This window comes from Heterodontus francisci, chromosome 19 (genome assembly GCF_036365525.1).
Source record: "Heterodontus francisci isolate sHetFra1 chromosome 19, sHetFra1.hap1, whole genome shotgun sequence".
NCBI classification, from domain to species: Eukaryota; Metazoa; Chordata; class Chondrichthyes; order Heterodontiformes; family Heterodontidae; genus Heterodontus; species Heterodontus francisci.
In genome coordinates this window covers 76136083-76150899 of record NC_090389.1, presented here as the reverse complement: position 1 = coordinate 76150899, position 14817 = coordinate 76136083, and the positions used below count along the sequence as shown (strand labels likewise).

Sequence of the window (14817 nt, the reverse complement as noted above, 5' to 3'; positions counted from 1 at the left end):
TTTCACGAGATAGCACAGTGTAAAACATTGACCTACAATTTTCACAACATGGTGGATAGTTTGGAATGTCAGTAACGATAAACTAGAAGAGTCCTGGATACACTGATGAACGGAACTGCCTGCTCCAACCTTTCAATTTGGTCCTATTCCATCACAACATAGTCTGACAACAAAAACTGGGCATTTAGTAACTTTTGTATCTCACGACTGTGGAACAGATACAGCCTTCAGTTCATAAGTAGGGACACAGCTCGGAAATTATGTAGATATGTTTGATGATAGGGGGAGGTGGAAAAACAGAAAACAGCAGCAAGGTGCTGCATGTTAGAAAATTGCCCACTCCTTTTGGAACTCTCACTCCATTATCTACTGGACTAACAATTTCTCAGTACTATGCTAGACAAATAAAGGTATATTTAGCATCACAACACTTACATGAAAACCTTTGTTAGAAAGAATCACATTACTGCAACAATTCAATAATTCAGTTAGTAGGAAGCTGAAAGTGGAGACTTTTAAATAAAATGCTTTTCCAGCATTACCTTTAAGCTCTTTGTGGGATGTACATCATTAACTGAATATTTTAAAAGCAAGCTAAAGTGAAATGAATTTGGACAGTCTCACTAAATTTGAAGCTGAAAAGGAAATCACAGAAGCCACAATAGATGATAACCTAGGAAACAAAACATTACAAATAAAATTAGACTTTTTTCTGGGTCTGAGATCAGGAACATTATTGACAGCAGTACAGTAAAAGTTTTAAACCAACTATACCTTAATTGACCTGCATGTTTTTGATGTCACCACAATTAAGCAGGAAAGAAATAAATAAGAATCTCCATTCTGCTTCCTCCCAGACAAACGAGTTTGGAAAAAAAGACTGTGAACCTTTGTGTATATAGAAATGCTTTATCTATCAAACTACACCATGCATAAAGCAGGTGTAGGAGCATATTCAAGAGGTTTGGATTTAGGAAATTTGCATTTTTCATTTCACAAGACAAAAACAATCTACACTACATTCTAAATGGGGGAAGAGGGAAGTAAAGCAGCTTTATAACAAAAATAGCATAACAGCTCCAAACAAAATTAAGTTAGTACATTGCCAATTAAGCATTTATGGAGATAGCGCACAAGAAAGCAGCATATGATACTTTAAAAAGCTGAACACAGAACTTTGATTGGAAACTAGCAAAATTAACTAGTGAAACATAAGTTTGCACAGTACAGATATTAATCCATTGCCTTCTAACAGATATGAACATGACAGGGCAAGCCTGGAAGAATCTCTGACAAGTTACCAATCCAAACAAATATCTTTTCAAAAGTAGTTAATAGTGAACTGAACGGTAAATTTCTATTATTGGTATTTCCTACTTAGGTTTCAAGTAATTAGCATCGACAATTCTCACATGGGGTTTTGTCAGAGTTGCGCAACAGCAGACTGGAATAATTTGCACTTTGCTCTGGTGAGAGGGGTGGATTTACCTCAATGTGGGCCTTACCAGGTCCTTCCCCAGTCAGCAAAGCAAAGACTGGCTGTTCCTGTGTACAGCACTGGAAATGCAAACATATGTTCCTACTCCCAAACACCATGTTAACAATTTAGGGGCAGGGGGAATGTTTCCCTTGGACATTGACGTTACACCCCATCCACTGGTAAGAAACTTCCTCTTGGCCTCCGCCAATAATGCTAACCAAGCAGAAGAAAGGTGTGAAGAATCATCCAGGATGATTCTCCTACAACTTTCCCTCTGTCCTAAGGGTGGGGTGGGCACAAAGGAAAAAAGAAAATGCAACTGGTTTCCACATGCTCTGTCTCCCTCCACCCCGACCCCCCTCCCACATTCCAAAAGACAAAAACACTGGTTATAGTGTGCCACAGACTCAATTAACTCAGTGATACTTTATCCAAATGGCCATCCTTCATGCAAGCCTAGACTACACGTCAGCAAATCATTAAAACAATGGAGGGCATCAATCCAGTTCTCACCCAATGTGCACATAGGTGCATTTACCAGCTGATGTCAACGAACGATTGTTCACAGGAATTCTAGCTGATTTTACCTTTTCCCAGCCCCAAAGTCAATTACTGCATGCAACTAAATACTGGGTTGTGATCAGACAACACAGAATAGGAACAGAATCTGGAACTGAACTGGCTTAATATTGCACGAATCGTAACTTTACATACTAGACCAACTGGGGATTTGTGAAGCTTTATATTTTAATGTTTGCTGTGAATCTGAGAACAGGAGCACTAATTCTTCCAAACCTGCAAAATGGTGAAGGAAGCAACAGTGGCCATGCACCAGAGTATAGCCAGATGATGAACATGTACCTTTCAGCTGAGCTACTTTGGCTGAAACCTTCAGCTGTAGTAGTTCATGTCTTAAAGAACCTGTTAAGAAACAAAGTTGGAAAACAACTTTAAAAGTCAAATCTTTTTTGACTCTTCCTTTCGCCACCAAAATGTCCATTATTCAGTTCTCAAGTATTGATAAATAATTTCATTAAAATACCAGTTCTAAATGTCAACTGATTTTTACAAAACTTCTATACAATATAGAACCCAATTTTTTTTCTACCTGTTACAATATATGCCACGCAAACACGGACATTAATAATGATCCTGGGCAATTGTCCAATGATAATTGGCTCCTTCTTACCCATGCCAACTTATCTTTTCCCCTCAGATTCCTATCAAATAGACATTTACCACTGACACCAGATTCCCCTTGCCCTTGAATCTCAATGATATTCGCCCTGGATTGGGGCGATTCTATCTTATACAACAAATCATTTGAGGTTACGCATCTCCACACATACTGCTGTCATCAAGAAGATTATAGCTAAAGCACAAGGGCAATTATTGATTTTTTTTCTTTGACAGCACATTACCTCACTCATGTCAAAATAAGCTGAAATCAAAGTCCTGCCAAACACCTGGTGCTTTTTATTTATGATATCCAGGACAAAATGTAGCCTCAAAACTGAGGTCATTTCTGTTAATTTGTGTTATTTTACATTTATTACAGACCCTAACAACTTTCAAGAACCTTAGCATTGGTAACATTGCAGGAACAAACAAAGCATTCATGTCAGTAGATGACACCGTTTTACAATATTCCTTTCGTCAGTCATTTCACATAAAGGTCATTTTAAAAAAAGCTTCACTAGGATAAGCCTGCAGCAATATAGCAATTACGATTTGCCTTGCATTCTATCTGAAAAAGACAAATCTGCTTGAGGTAATCAAAAGTGCAATTTTTTTTGTTTGAATAAAATGCAAATAGTAATTTTGTCCTTGTTTTTACCCCCACCTCCCAACCCTGCAATCGCTCATTCTAACTGTTTTATGTCAAGGCTTGTTCAATGAACCTCGACAACCAGCTGGTAGGAGATGCATACGAGCAGGACAAATTAACTTTCATTCTCAACCCCAGTGAAGAAACACATCATGGCTTGGCTTTGATCAAGACAGTGCAACAATCATAGGAGAACAGGATTAGGCCATTCAACCCCTCTAACCTGTTCCACCATTCTGTTAGATCAGGCTGCTCCATATTTCAATTCCATCTACCCGCTTTGGCTCCGGATAATGCTACAAAGGTTTTTTGTGTACTCAGAACTTAGTTTTTAAAACACGCATAATTCGAAGAAAAGGATTTTCACCTCAGTGGAAGATACCTGCAAATAGTTGGAATTCCTGCTATGTTTTAAAAGGAGGTTCATAACAAAAGTTGAACTTTATGGGTGCTTTGAAAGGAAGTTGAACTTGTACAAGGACAGGAAAGCCAGCAATTTCAAGGAACCCTGAGGAGTTTGGCCTTCCTCAGAGCATTTTTTTAAAATTAAGGGCAACAGATACTGTGTCTGGACAGATGACCATGTTCAGGAAGTTTTTTTTTCACTTTGGACCCTTTAAAAAGCCAGTGAGTTGGACAAAGGACAAGCATTTGAAATCTTTGCTTTGACCTACCTGGAGCAAGTGAGGAAGACCTATAAAAGTGTTACCTCTCTCTGTAAAGGAATCCTACAGCTCGAGAAGAAGCCCTGCATCCAGTGTGGTTACTGCTGTCTCCTATGTTCTAAGGAATCTTGATTTATTTATTTAGAGATACAGCACTGAAACAGGACCTTCGGCCCACCGAGTCTGTGCCAACCAACAACCACCCATTTATACTAATCCTACATTAATCCCATATTCCCTACCACATCCCCACCATTCTCCTACCACCTACTTACACTAAGGACAATTTACAATGGCCAATTTACCCATCAACCTGCAAGTCTTTGGCTGTGGGAGGAAACCGGAGCACCCGGCGGAAACCCATATGGTCACAGGGAGAACTTGCAAACTCCGCACACGCAGTACCCAGAACTGAACCGGGGTCGCTGGAGCGGTGAGGCTGCGGTGCTGACCACTGCGCCACCCAATTCTGAAGAATTCTTCTACTGCTACACTCTGCTGAAATTAGCAGACCTATTGCTACACCCCGATGGAAAACCTATGTGACGCCTGCTGCAGTTAAATTGTCGTGAACGCCTACCCATCACAGACTGTTCTTCAACCTCACCTGGAGACTGCAAATGGCATCTGACTATTCGACACTGGGACACCTCACCGTACCAAAACATGCTACCAGAACGTAATAAACTCAATTATTTTTTATTCCTTCTATTCCTAAGGAACAGCTGTAAACCAAAAAATCCTTTTCTCCAGTTAACCTTTTTTTAAAAATGTAGGTGTGTGTGCATGCACGAGGGTTAAGGAAATAGGGAGATTTCCATATATATGGATTTACCTCATTAGTAGTTAAGACTTATTATTTCTTTTCTTCTAAATAGTCAATGTTGTTGTTGTTTAAAGAATATTGGTTTGGTGTGCTTTATTCTGGGGGAAAAATATAGTGTTTAATTTGGAAATTCTTCGATAGGTAGGAAGCTTTATTTGATATGCTATGACCTGTGGCGGAGTAGGACTGAATTAGCAGTGCATTACTCCCATCTTGGTCTTCACAATACCTTCATATCCTTTTCTAATAAAAATCTAACAATGAATCCCAGTTTCAAAATTTTCAACAGCTTTTTGGGGGAAGACTTGCAGATTTTCACTATCCCTTGTGTGAAGAAGTGCTTCCTGACATTACCTCTGAAGAGCCTGAGATTAATTTTAAGGTTATGCCACTATTTTTGACTTTCACTTCAGATTAACATGATTTCCTGTGTGGAGGACACAGAGGCTGCAGAGGGATTTAGACAGGCTGGGTGAGTTGACAAGAACATGGCAGATGAAGTACAATATGGCAAAGTGTGAAGTTATCCACTTTGATCAAAAAATAAGAATATTTTTGAATGGTGACTGGGAAAGGTTTGCATTCAGAGAGACTTGGGTGTCCTTGTACATGAATTACAGTACGTTATCACGGAGGCACAGCAAACATTAGGAAGACAAATGGCATGTTAACTTTTGTTACACAGGGTTTGGAGTACAAGAGGAAAGAAGTCTTACTACAAAATACAGGGCATTGCTGAGGCCACACCTGGAGGAGTGTGTGCAGTTCTGGTCTATTTACCCAAAGACATACTTGCCCTAGAGGGAGTGCAACAAAGGCTCACCAGACTGGTTCCTAGGATGAGAGGATTGTCCTATGAGGAGAGATTGAGTAGACTAGGCCTATATTCCCCAGAGTTAAGAATTAGAGGCGATCTAATTGAAGCATATAAAATTCTTAACTGACTTGACAGGGCAGATGCTGAGAAAATGTTTCCACTGGTTGGGGAATCTCAGAAAAGGAGTTGGCCATTTGGAATTGAGATGAGGAGAAATTTCTTCATTCAAAGGACTGTGAATCTCTGGAATTCTCTATCCCAGACAGCTGTGGATGCTCAGTTGTTGAGTACATTCAAGACAGTTTGATAGATTTTTGGGTGCCAAGGGAATTAAGGGATATGCAGAACACTTCTGCTCAGCCCACAAGTATGATCCCGAGCTTCTGGTTGCTTGCCCATTTTAATTCACCACCTTGCACTCACGCCCACATTTCTGTTCTCGACCTGATGCAATGTTTCAGTGAAGCTCAACGCAAGCTCGAGGAACAGTACCTCATCTTCCGATTAGGCACTATACAGCCTTCTGGACTCAACATTGAGTTCAACAATTTCAGACCATAACCTTATTTTTCATGTTTTTGCTTTCAACAGAGCTGTTCATTTTTTTTTAATGTTTGTTCCAGGGATGTTCTGCCATTAACACTCTGTCTGGACAAATGCTTTGTCTTTTACTACAACTATTACCAGTCCCTTTGCCTTTTGTTCCCTGACATCTTTGTCATTTAATCTCTCCTGCCCTCTGCCCTATCACAGACTCTTCCCTTTTGTTCTTCTACCCCCACCCCTTTCACTTGCTCAAAACCTTTGCTAGTTCTGATGAAAGGTCATCGATCTGAAAGATTAACTCTGCTGTTCTCTCCACAAATGCTGCCAGACCTGCTGAATATTGTCAGCAATTTCTGTTTTTATTTAAGGGATATGGGGATAGTGCGAGAAGGTGGAGTTCAGTCACAATCTTGCTGAATGGCAGAGCAGGCTTGAAGGGTTAAATGACCTACTTCTATTTCTTATATTCCTTCTATCTATCCGATCAAAAAATTAAATCGCCCTAAATACCTCAGTCAAATCACCCTGTAATCTTCTACTCAAGGAATACAAAGCTAGTCTATGCAACCTGTCCTCATAATCTAACTCTTTACACCCATCATTCTGGTTAATCTGCGCTGTACCCCCTCCAAGGCCAATACATCCTTTTGAGTGGTAATCATTTTAAACATTTTGATTAGATAAGGGTTTCGATAGAGTAGACACAAAGAAATTATTTCTAATGGTAGAGGAATCCAAAACAAGTAGATATAATCTTAAAATAAGAGCTAGGCCATTTAGCATTGAAATCAGGAAGCACTTTTTCCACACAAAGGTTAGTGGAAAACTGAACCCTCTCACTGCGAATCTCGCTGTGAATGCTCAATCAATTGAAACTTAGATTTTTGGTGGAACAGGTTTCCCCCCGCTCCTATGGTCAGATGGCTATAGGTTCACCCCCAACTGCAGACAACAGCTCAATTTAGGATGACATTTCAGTGCAGTCATTGTCAACGGAGAGTAATAAAATGTTAAACAGAGGCTCCTTTTGCCTTTTCAGGCAGATTCCATGGAACACTGGAAGAGTAGAGAGTCCTCCTATTGTCCCAGGCAGCAATGACCACTCAACCAATATCATAACACAGACTATCTGGTCATTTATTTGATAATTCCAAGACCTTGCTGTTCACAATTGGCTGCCACAACAAAAACCACACAATTAATCGGCTGCAAAACATTTTGGGATGTCGAGTATGTGTACAGCTGCTATGTAAATGCTATTTCTTTCTCTTTTATCGCTACTCTCTTCTAACAACTACAGTTTTTCATACCAGGTATAAACTCAATGAATCTACATCGAACACTATTGCTTTAATCTCCTTTCTATAATGACATGCTCAAAACTCCATGCAGTATTCCGAATGCGCTGTATACAGTAAATGTTAGGGTACCAAACAACCTAGCTGTAGTGCAGATGACATGTGCTCCAGAACTCGCCACATTCTTTGCTGGTGTTCTAATACCCAACAATGTGGAAAACTGCCCAAATATATCCAGTCCACAAAAAGCAGGACAATTACAACACAGCTAATTACCGACCTACAAGCCTACTCCCAGTCATCAGCAAATGATGCAAGGAGCCATTATCAGTACTACCAAATTGCACTTACTCACCAATATTGTACAAAGTGAGACAAAAACAAAAAGTGCTAGAAATACTCAGCAGGTCTGGCATCTGTGGAGAAGCAAAGTTAGGTCTGTGACCTTTCATCAGAACTGGCAAAGGTTAGAAAAGAATTAGGTTTTAAGCAAATGAAGGGGAGGGATGTGGGGGAGAGAACAAAGGGGAAGGTGTTTGACAAGGCAGGAGAGATTAAGTAACAAAGCTATCCTGGGACAAATGCAAAGCATGTGTTAATACTTGTGGTGAAAGACAAAGCTTTCATGCAGTCAGAGCTGCTCATTATTCGGCTATTAACAGTCTCTCTAGACCTATGTTTTGTCTTTCAACACCTTCCCCTTTGTTCTCTCCCCCACCCCCTCCCCTCATGATCTTGAATAGTTCAATAATATTACCCTTGAAGCCCTCTCCAGTGTAAACACAACTTCTCATAACCCAATACCGTATCCCAGTTAACAATTTATTTTCCCTTCACTACACTTTCAATATGTGGGAGTCCTTCTCTGTACAAAGAACCAGAATTGTACATGGAACTCACAATGGGCCTGAAATAGAGGGTCATGCAAATCCGTCACCTCCAGGTTTTTGCTTTATACTTTACTTATACTTCCCAAGATCCAACGTGCTTTTTTATTGCTACCATCCAAGGTGCTAATGGCTTCAACGATCCACCTGTCCATTAGTAAATCTAAATCCCTTTCCATGCCAGTACTGAGGGAGTGCAGCAGTGTCAGAGGCACTGTCTTTTGGATGAGATGTTAAACTGAGATCCAGTGTGTAAAAGAACCCAGGGCACTATGGAAGAGCAGCAAGGGAGTTCTCCTGCTGTCAAATCCAATACTTAGAGCTCAACTAACACCTTAAAACAAATGATCTTTTCATTTATTTGATTAATGTCCGTAGCACCCAGTTGCATAAGTTGGATGCCACATTTCCCTACATCATAAGTGACCACTTCAAAACCAAAATACACTACATAAATACACTTGGGGCGGCACAGTGGCTAGCACCGCAGCCTCACAGCTCCAGGGACCCGTGTTCGATTCTGGGTACTGCCTGTGCGGAGTTTGCAAGTTCTCCCTGTGTCTGCGTGGGTTTCCTCCGGGTGCTCCGGTTTCCTCCCACATGCCAAAGACTTGCAGGTTGATAGGTAAATTGGCCATTATAAATTGCCCCTAGTATAGGTAGGTGGTAGGGAAATATATAGGGACAGGTGGGGATGTGGTAGGAATATGGGATTAGTGTAGGATTAGTATAAATGGGTGGTTGATGTTCGGCACAGACTCGATGGGCCGAAGGGCCTGTTTCAGTGCTGTATCTCTAAAACTAAAAAAAAAACTAAATGTAAGTTCTTTCATATGAACGGCAGATTGTTACCCTTTTTAGTTTGCTAGTGTCCTGCAGGCCCCCACCTGCCAAGGAGGCGGCATATTAATTTCACCACATGGACATTAAATTTCAAATTGTTGCTGGGAAGGAGAGAAGGCCTGATACAAGGGGTTGCCAAGCGCCTGGCTGGAAAGACATTTTTGCATATTAACAAACAGTATTTGTACACAAAAGACCGTTCCCTGACCCACCAAATACACAAAGCTAGAAGTGGTTATACCAGTCATGTGACCACCCTGCTGGCCAACTTGGGGAGTTTTAAATTGTAGAGTGTGTTTGAACTGGCAGAAAGCTCTTTGCTGCTGGACTGACGCAGACCTACTTTCCTGTCTGCTCCCATTTCTTTCTCACTGAACTGAACCCTACTGAAGACACATGAACCCCAAGAGAGAAAATTCTTCTACAGTAAACAAGGTTTAAGAATACTGGGCCCCAATGAAAAGCAAAATCTACAAGCAAGGACTATGCAGCAAAGGCCTGCTCAGGTCACGAAAAAGAACCACATCGGACCCCAGCCCGACCCAGTCGGCGTCTCTCCATTTTCTTCCCGCGCCTGATCCAACTACTGGAATGTTCCCTTTACCTACTTTGCGACTCCGAATCTGCAGGAAGCTGCAGCATGAGCGTGACGACATCATAGAGACGCTCAATCTCTTACTGCGCAGACTCAGATTTTCCTCTCTGACGTCCTGGACTCCCAGCTCAGGTAGGCTTTTTTTTTTTTAAACTTTGAACACTTCTTGCGGTGTCCCCGACCTGGACCCAGCCCAAGCCCGAAAGCTGGACCCTGAAGAGCGACCCGACCCTGACATGTCGTCGGGTCCCGTTGGGTTCGGGTCGGGTAGCAGGCCTTTACTATACAGTGTGTTTTAAAAGAAAGCCTGTTACAGGAGGACCAGATGAAGGCTGAAAGACCTCTTTCTCACCTGGTTGTAACAGAAATTTGGGTGCTAGCATCCGGAATTGACAAATGAGAGAAATCGGAAGTGGGAAGCCAAATTGTTCCCAATCAAAAAAGAGCAAGATTTTAATATAGGTTTTCTTGTGGGTTGTGCGAGATTGAATACGTCTGCAACCGAAGCTAGTAGCTCTCCAAGCCAGGCTGAAGTAACTTGGGATAAGTTAAAAGCACTGTCTATGGAGGAACTGAGGAAAATGGCTGAGCAGTGTGGGATCACTATACGTGGCAAGGCTAGGAAGTCTGAACTCCTAAAGCTAGTGGCCAACCATTTTTCCCTTGAAACTGAAGCAGAAACAGGGTTAAAAGACCCAGAGAGGGTACTGCTAGCAAAGATACAATTGAAACAAAGGAAACTTGAATTAGGAGAGAGGGAAAGAGAGGGAGAAAGCAAGAGCCTTCCAGAAGGAACATGAAGAAAATGAAAGGCAGGAGCAATTGAGAGAAAGAATATTCCAGAAAGAATGCGAAGAGTTGAAGCGGCTTGAGTTAACCGGGGGCACGGGGGGGCGCGACAGAGTAACCCCAGTGAAAGCATGGCCAATATGCAGCAGCATAATTCAGGGTTGGGTACAAAATTGCTAAAATTCACTCAACTATTTCCAAAATTCAATGAGGAAGATGTGGAGGCATTTTTTATGTCTTTTGAGAAACTGACAAGATTGGTAAAATGGCCAGCTGAGACCTGGTCTCTTTTACTACAAAGCAAGCTAATTGGAAAAGCCCATGAGGTTTATTCCCTGTTGCCAGATAAGAGTTCATCAAAGTATGAACTGACCAAAAATGCTACCCTCGGGGCATATGAATTAGTACCCGAAGCCTATCACTGAAAGTTTAGAACCCTCAAGAAGCAAGCTAATCAAAGTTATCTAGAGTTTGAAAGAAGTAAGCAGCTGGCTTTTGACCAGTTCAGCTATGAGAATCTCAGAGAAGTAGTTTTGTTCGAGGCATTTAAAAACTCACTCCTACTCTCCATAAAGACCCATGTAGAGGAGCAGTAGGTTCAGAGAGCCCGGCAAGCAGCCATTCTGGCCAATGAGTTTGCTTTCATTGAAAAGTCAGTTTCCCAGGGGAGAACCTTTCCGAATCACCCCCACAAATCTGAAAAGGGCAAAGGGTGGTAAGGTGATATCCACCCCAGGCAGTCCTGGGAGAAAGGAAAGCAGGAGACACAGGGGGCCTTCCTCCAGCCAAAAAGGTGCTGTGAGCAACAGTGAGACCCAGAGACCTGTGTGCTTCCATTGTAATAAAGCAGGGCATTTAAAAGCTGACTGCTGGAAACTAAAGAGAAAACCAGGAGGGTGAATCAGAGCACACCCGCTCAGTGAAGACAGGGACCTGACAGAAAGCAGAACAAGCTGTGGCTTTAACTGCAGTAAGAGTGAGACCCAGGAAGTCTACCGCTGCAAGCACAGGCAAATTTATCAGGATTCCTGAGGGTTATCAAGGTTTTGTGTCTGAATGGAAAGTAACCCCATACCCCTTGAGTGGGGCCAGCAAACCCATAGTAATTCTCAGGGACACAGGGGACACTAGATTCCTTTGACTGGGAAAAAGCCTCACCTTTCCCCCCCAGAGTGCAGTGAACACCAAAACGGTGGTGAACGGTACTGGAGAGCAATGTAAGCCTGTGCTTGTACACCAGGTGCACCTGGAGTATGACCTAGTTTCGGGACCGGTGACTGTACGGATTGTCCCTAGTTTGCCTGTGGACGGGGTTGATCTGCTCCTAGGTAATAATCTGGCGGGGGTAAAGGTGGTAGCCCACTCAGTAGTGAAAGAAAGACCACAGGAGGTCAGAGAGACAGGGCCGTGGTGGGAGACAGACCCCTGCAGTTTCCCTAAATGTGGATCAGGCTATGATCAAACCAGCTCCCCCAGAGGAGACTGCATTGGCACTGCAGACAAATGACCATGAGGTCTGCCGGTCTGAGACTTTCTTTGGAAAGTTAGGAGTCCCAGGGAATGAATTAAATAGATTTCCCTAGCTGACGTTCAGCGAGCTGACCCAGTATTGTCAGAGTTAGCACAGACTGCCCAGTCTGAAAGTGAAGCAGAGGGAGTCCCTGATCGCTACTATTTAAAGAATGAGGTACTGATGAGGAGACCTGAGAGCAAGGAGTGGACAGTAGTTCACCAGTTAGTGGTGCCAGAGGTACCGGAAAGAAATATTAAGAAGGGCCCACGAGACAACAGTGGCTTATAATTGGAAAGCGTTGAACAAGGATTCACCAAGGGGGGAGCTAAAACACAGTGTGTTTAAAAAAAAATCCTTGTTACAGTAAGTCTGAAAGGGACCCCTAGACCTCTTTCTCACCTAGTCGTAACAGCTACCTTTTAGACTCCTTTCCTTATTTCATGACTCTGCAATTGTCTACATTAAATGACATTTAGGGATTGCTATCCCACCTCTCCAATACAAGTCCTTCCATATTTGATAACCATGTCCAACGATAACCCAAAACACTGCAATCACCCCAGCACTTACCATAGTATATAATGAATTCCGTCCACGGCTCTTACCCCACACCCCGCCCAGTACGTATCGAACTCTGATCCCAGTTCTCACCCAACCCCCACAGTACGTAATCACACCTTGAACCCGGGTTCTCGCCCCCCACCCCAGTACATACTGAATTCTGATCCTGGCTAACATCCCCTTCCCCTGTACATACCTACACATCGAACCCAGGCCCTGACTCTCTCACTCGGTAGATATCTAACCCAGACCACAGATCTCATCCCCAATACCTATCGAACCCCAACAGGTACATATTAAACCCTTCCCTCAGTTCTCTCATTCTTAGTACATATTGAACCCTGACCTCAGTTCTCTCACCGCCGGTACATACCGAACTCTGACCCCGGCTCTCGCCCCCGGTATATACCGAAGCCTGACCCCGGCTCTCGCCCCCGGTATATACCGAAGCCTGACCCCGGCTCTCGCCCCCGGTATATACCGAAGCCTGACCCCGGCTCTCGCCCCCGGTATATACCGAAGCCTGACCCCGGCTCTCGCCCCCGGTATATACCGAAGCCTGACCCCGGCTCTCGCCCCCGGTATATACCGAAGCCTGACCCCGGCTCTCGCCCCCGGTATATACCGAAGCCTGACCCCGGCTCTCGCCCCCGGTATATACCGAAGCCTGACCCCGGCTCTCGCCCCCGGTATATACCGAAGCCTGACCCCGGCTCTCGCCCCCGGTATATACCGAAGCCTGACCCCGGCTCTCGCCCCCGGTATATACCGAAGCCTGACCCCGGCATATACCGAAGCCTGACCCCGGCTCTCGCCCCCGGCATATACCGAAGCCTGACCCCTGCTCAGCCCCGGTATATACCGAAGCCTGACCCCTGCTCTCAGCCCCGGTATATACCGAAGCCTGACCCCTGCTCTCAGCCCCGGTATATACCGAAGCCTGACCCCTGCTCTCAGCCCCGGTATATACCGAAGCCTGACCCCTGCTCTCAGCCCCGGTATATACCGAAGCCTGACCCCTGCTCTCAGCCCCGGTATATACCGAAGCCTGACCCCAGCTCTCAGCCCCGGTATATACCGAAGCCTGACCCCTGCTCTCAGCCCCGGTATATACCGAAGCCTGACCCCTGCTCTCAGCCCCGGTATATACCGAAGCCTGACCCCTGCTCTCAGCCCCGGTATATACCGAAGCCTGACCCCTGCTCTCAGCCCCGGTATATACCGAAGCCTGATCCCTGCTCTCAGCCCCGGTATATACCGAAGCCTGACCCCTGCTCTCAGCCCCGGTATATACCGAAGCCTGACCTCGGCTCCCACCCCCGGTATATACCGAAGCCTGACCTCGGCTCTCACCCCCGGTATATACCGAAGCCTGACCTCGGCTCCCACCCCCGGTATATACCGAAGCCTGACCCCTGCTCTCACCCCCGGTATATACCGAAGCCTGACCTCGGCTCCCACCCCCGGTATATACCGAAGCCTGACCCCTGCTCTCACCCCCGGTATATACCGAAGCCTGACCTCGGCTCTCACCCCCGGTATATACCAAACCCTGACACCGGTTCTCACCCCTGGTATATACCGAACCCTCACCCAACTCTCACCTCTGGGACGTATACTTAACCCTGACCCTGGTTCTCACTGCCAGCATATACTGAACCCTGACCCCAACTTTCACCAGTGTACTGAACCTTGACTTCGCTCGCACTCCTCGTATATACTGACCCTGACATCGGCTCTCATCCCGGTACGTACCTCCTGACCCCCAACCCCCCCCCCAACTCTCAGCCCTGGTACATATTGAAGTCTGTCCCCAGCGCTCACCAACCCCCATCCCACCCCCTGATCCGTACTGAATCCTGACCCTTGCCTCTCACCCTTTTTGTGGCCAGTCCGGCCCCGACTTTTCGGCATCTCTGCTCTCGATGTTTCGGGCTTTGACTCCACCGGGACGACGCTCTCGCTTGGCGGGGCCCTGTATCAGCCAACAGAAGGCAGTCGCCTCTGGGACCTAGTACTGGGCTTAACCCGATAGAGAACTGTTAAAAATGAACGACCCCGCTGGTTACTATACTTATTATTGTTGATTTTTTGCGAATGATGACCGGACAACCACGAGCAAACCTCCACCATCTTTACTCCAACTACCACACTGTGCAGTCCAGCCGG

The 14817-nt window shown here is 44.6% G+C and overlaps 1 protein-coding gene across 3 annotated transcripts in view; it reads right to left on the bottom strand.

The window, feature by feature from the left end:
- Positions 1 to 14817, bottom strand: part of LOC137380216 (interferon-related developmental regulator 2-like) — a 62168-nt gene extending 47351 nt beyond the window's left edge. For 2 of the 3 annotated variants that reach the window (XM_068052030.1, XM_068052031.1), the window contains exon 1: positions 14526 to 14817. In XM_068052030.1, the coding sequence (XP_067908131.1) occupies positions 14526 to 14562 (37 nt within the window). In that variant the 5' untranslated portion in view covers positions 14563 to 14817. Of the gene's footprint in view, positions 1 to 2341; positions 2402 to 14525 lie in introns of all 3 variants that reach the window. The other variant, XM_068052029.1, reaches the window with a different exon arrangement.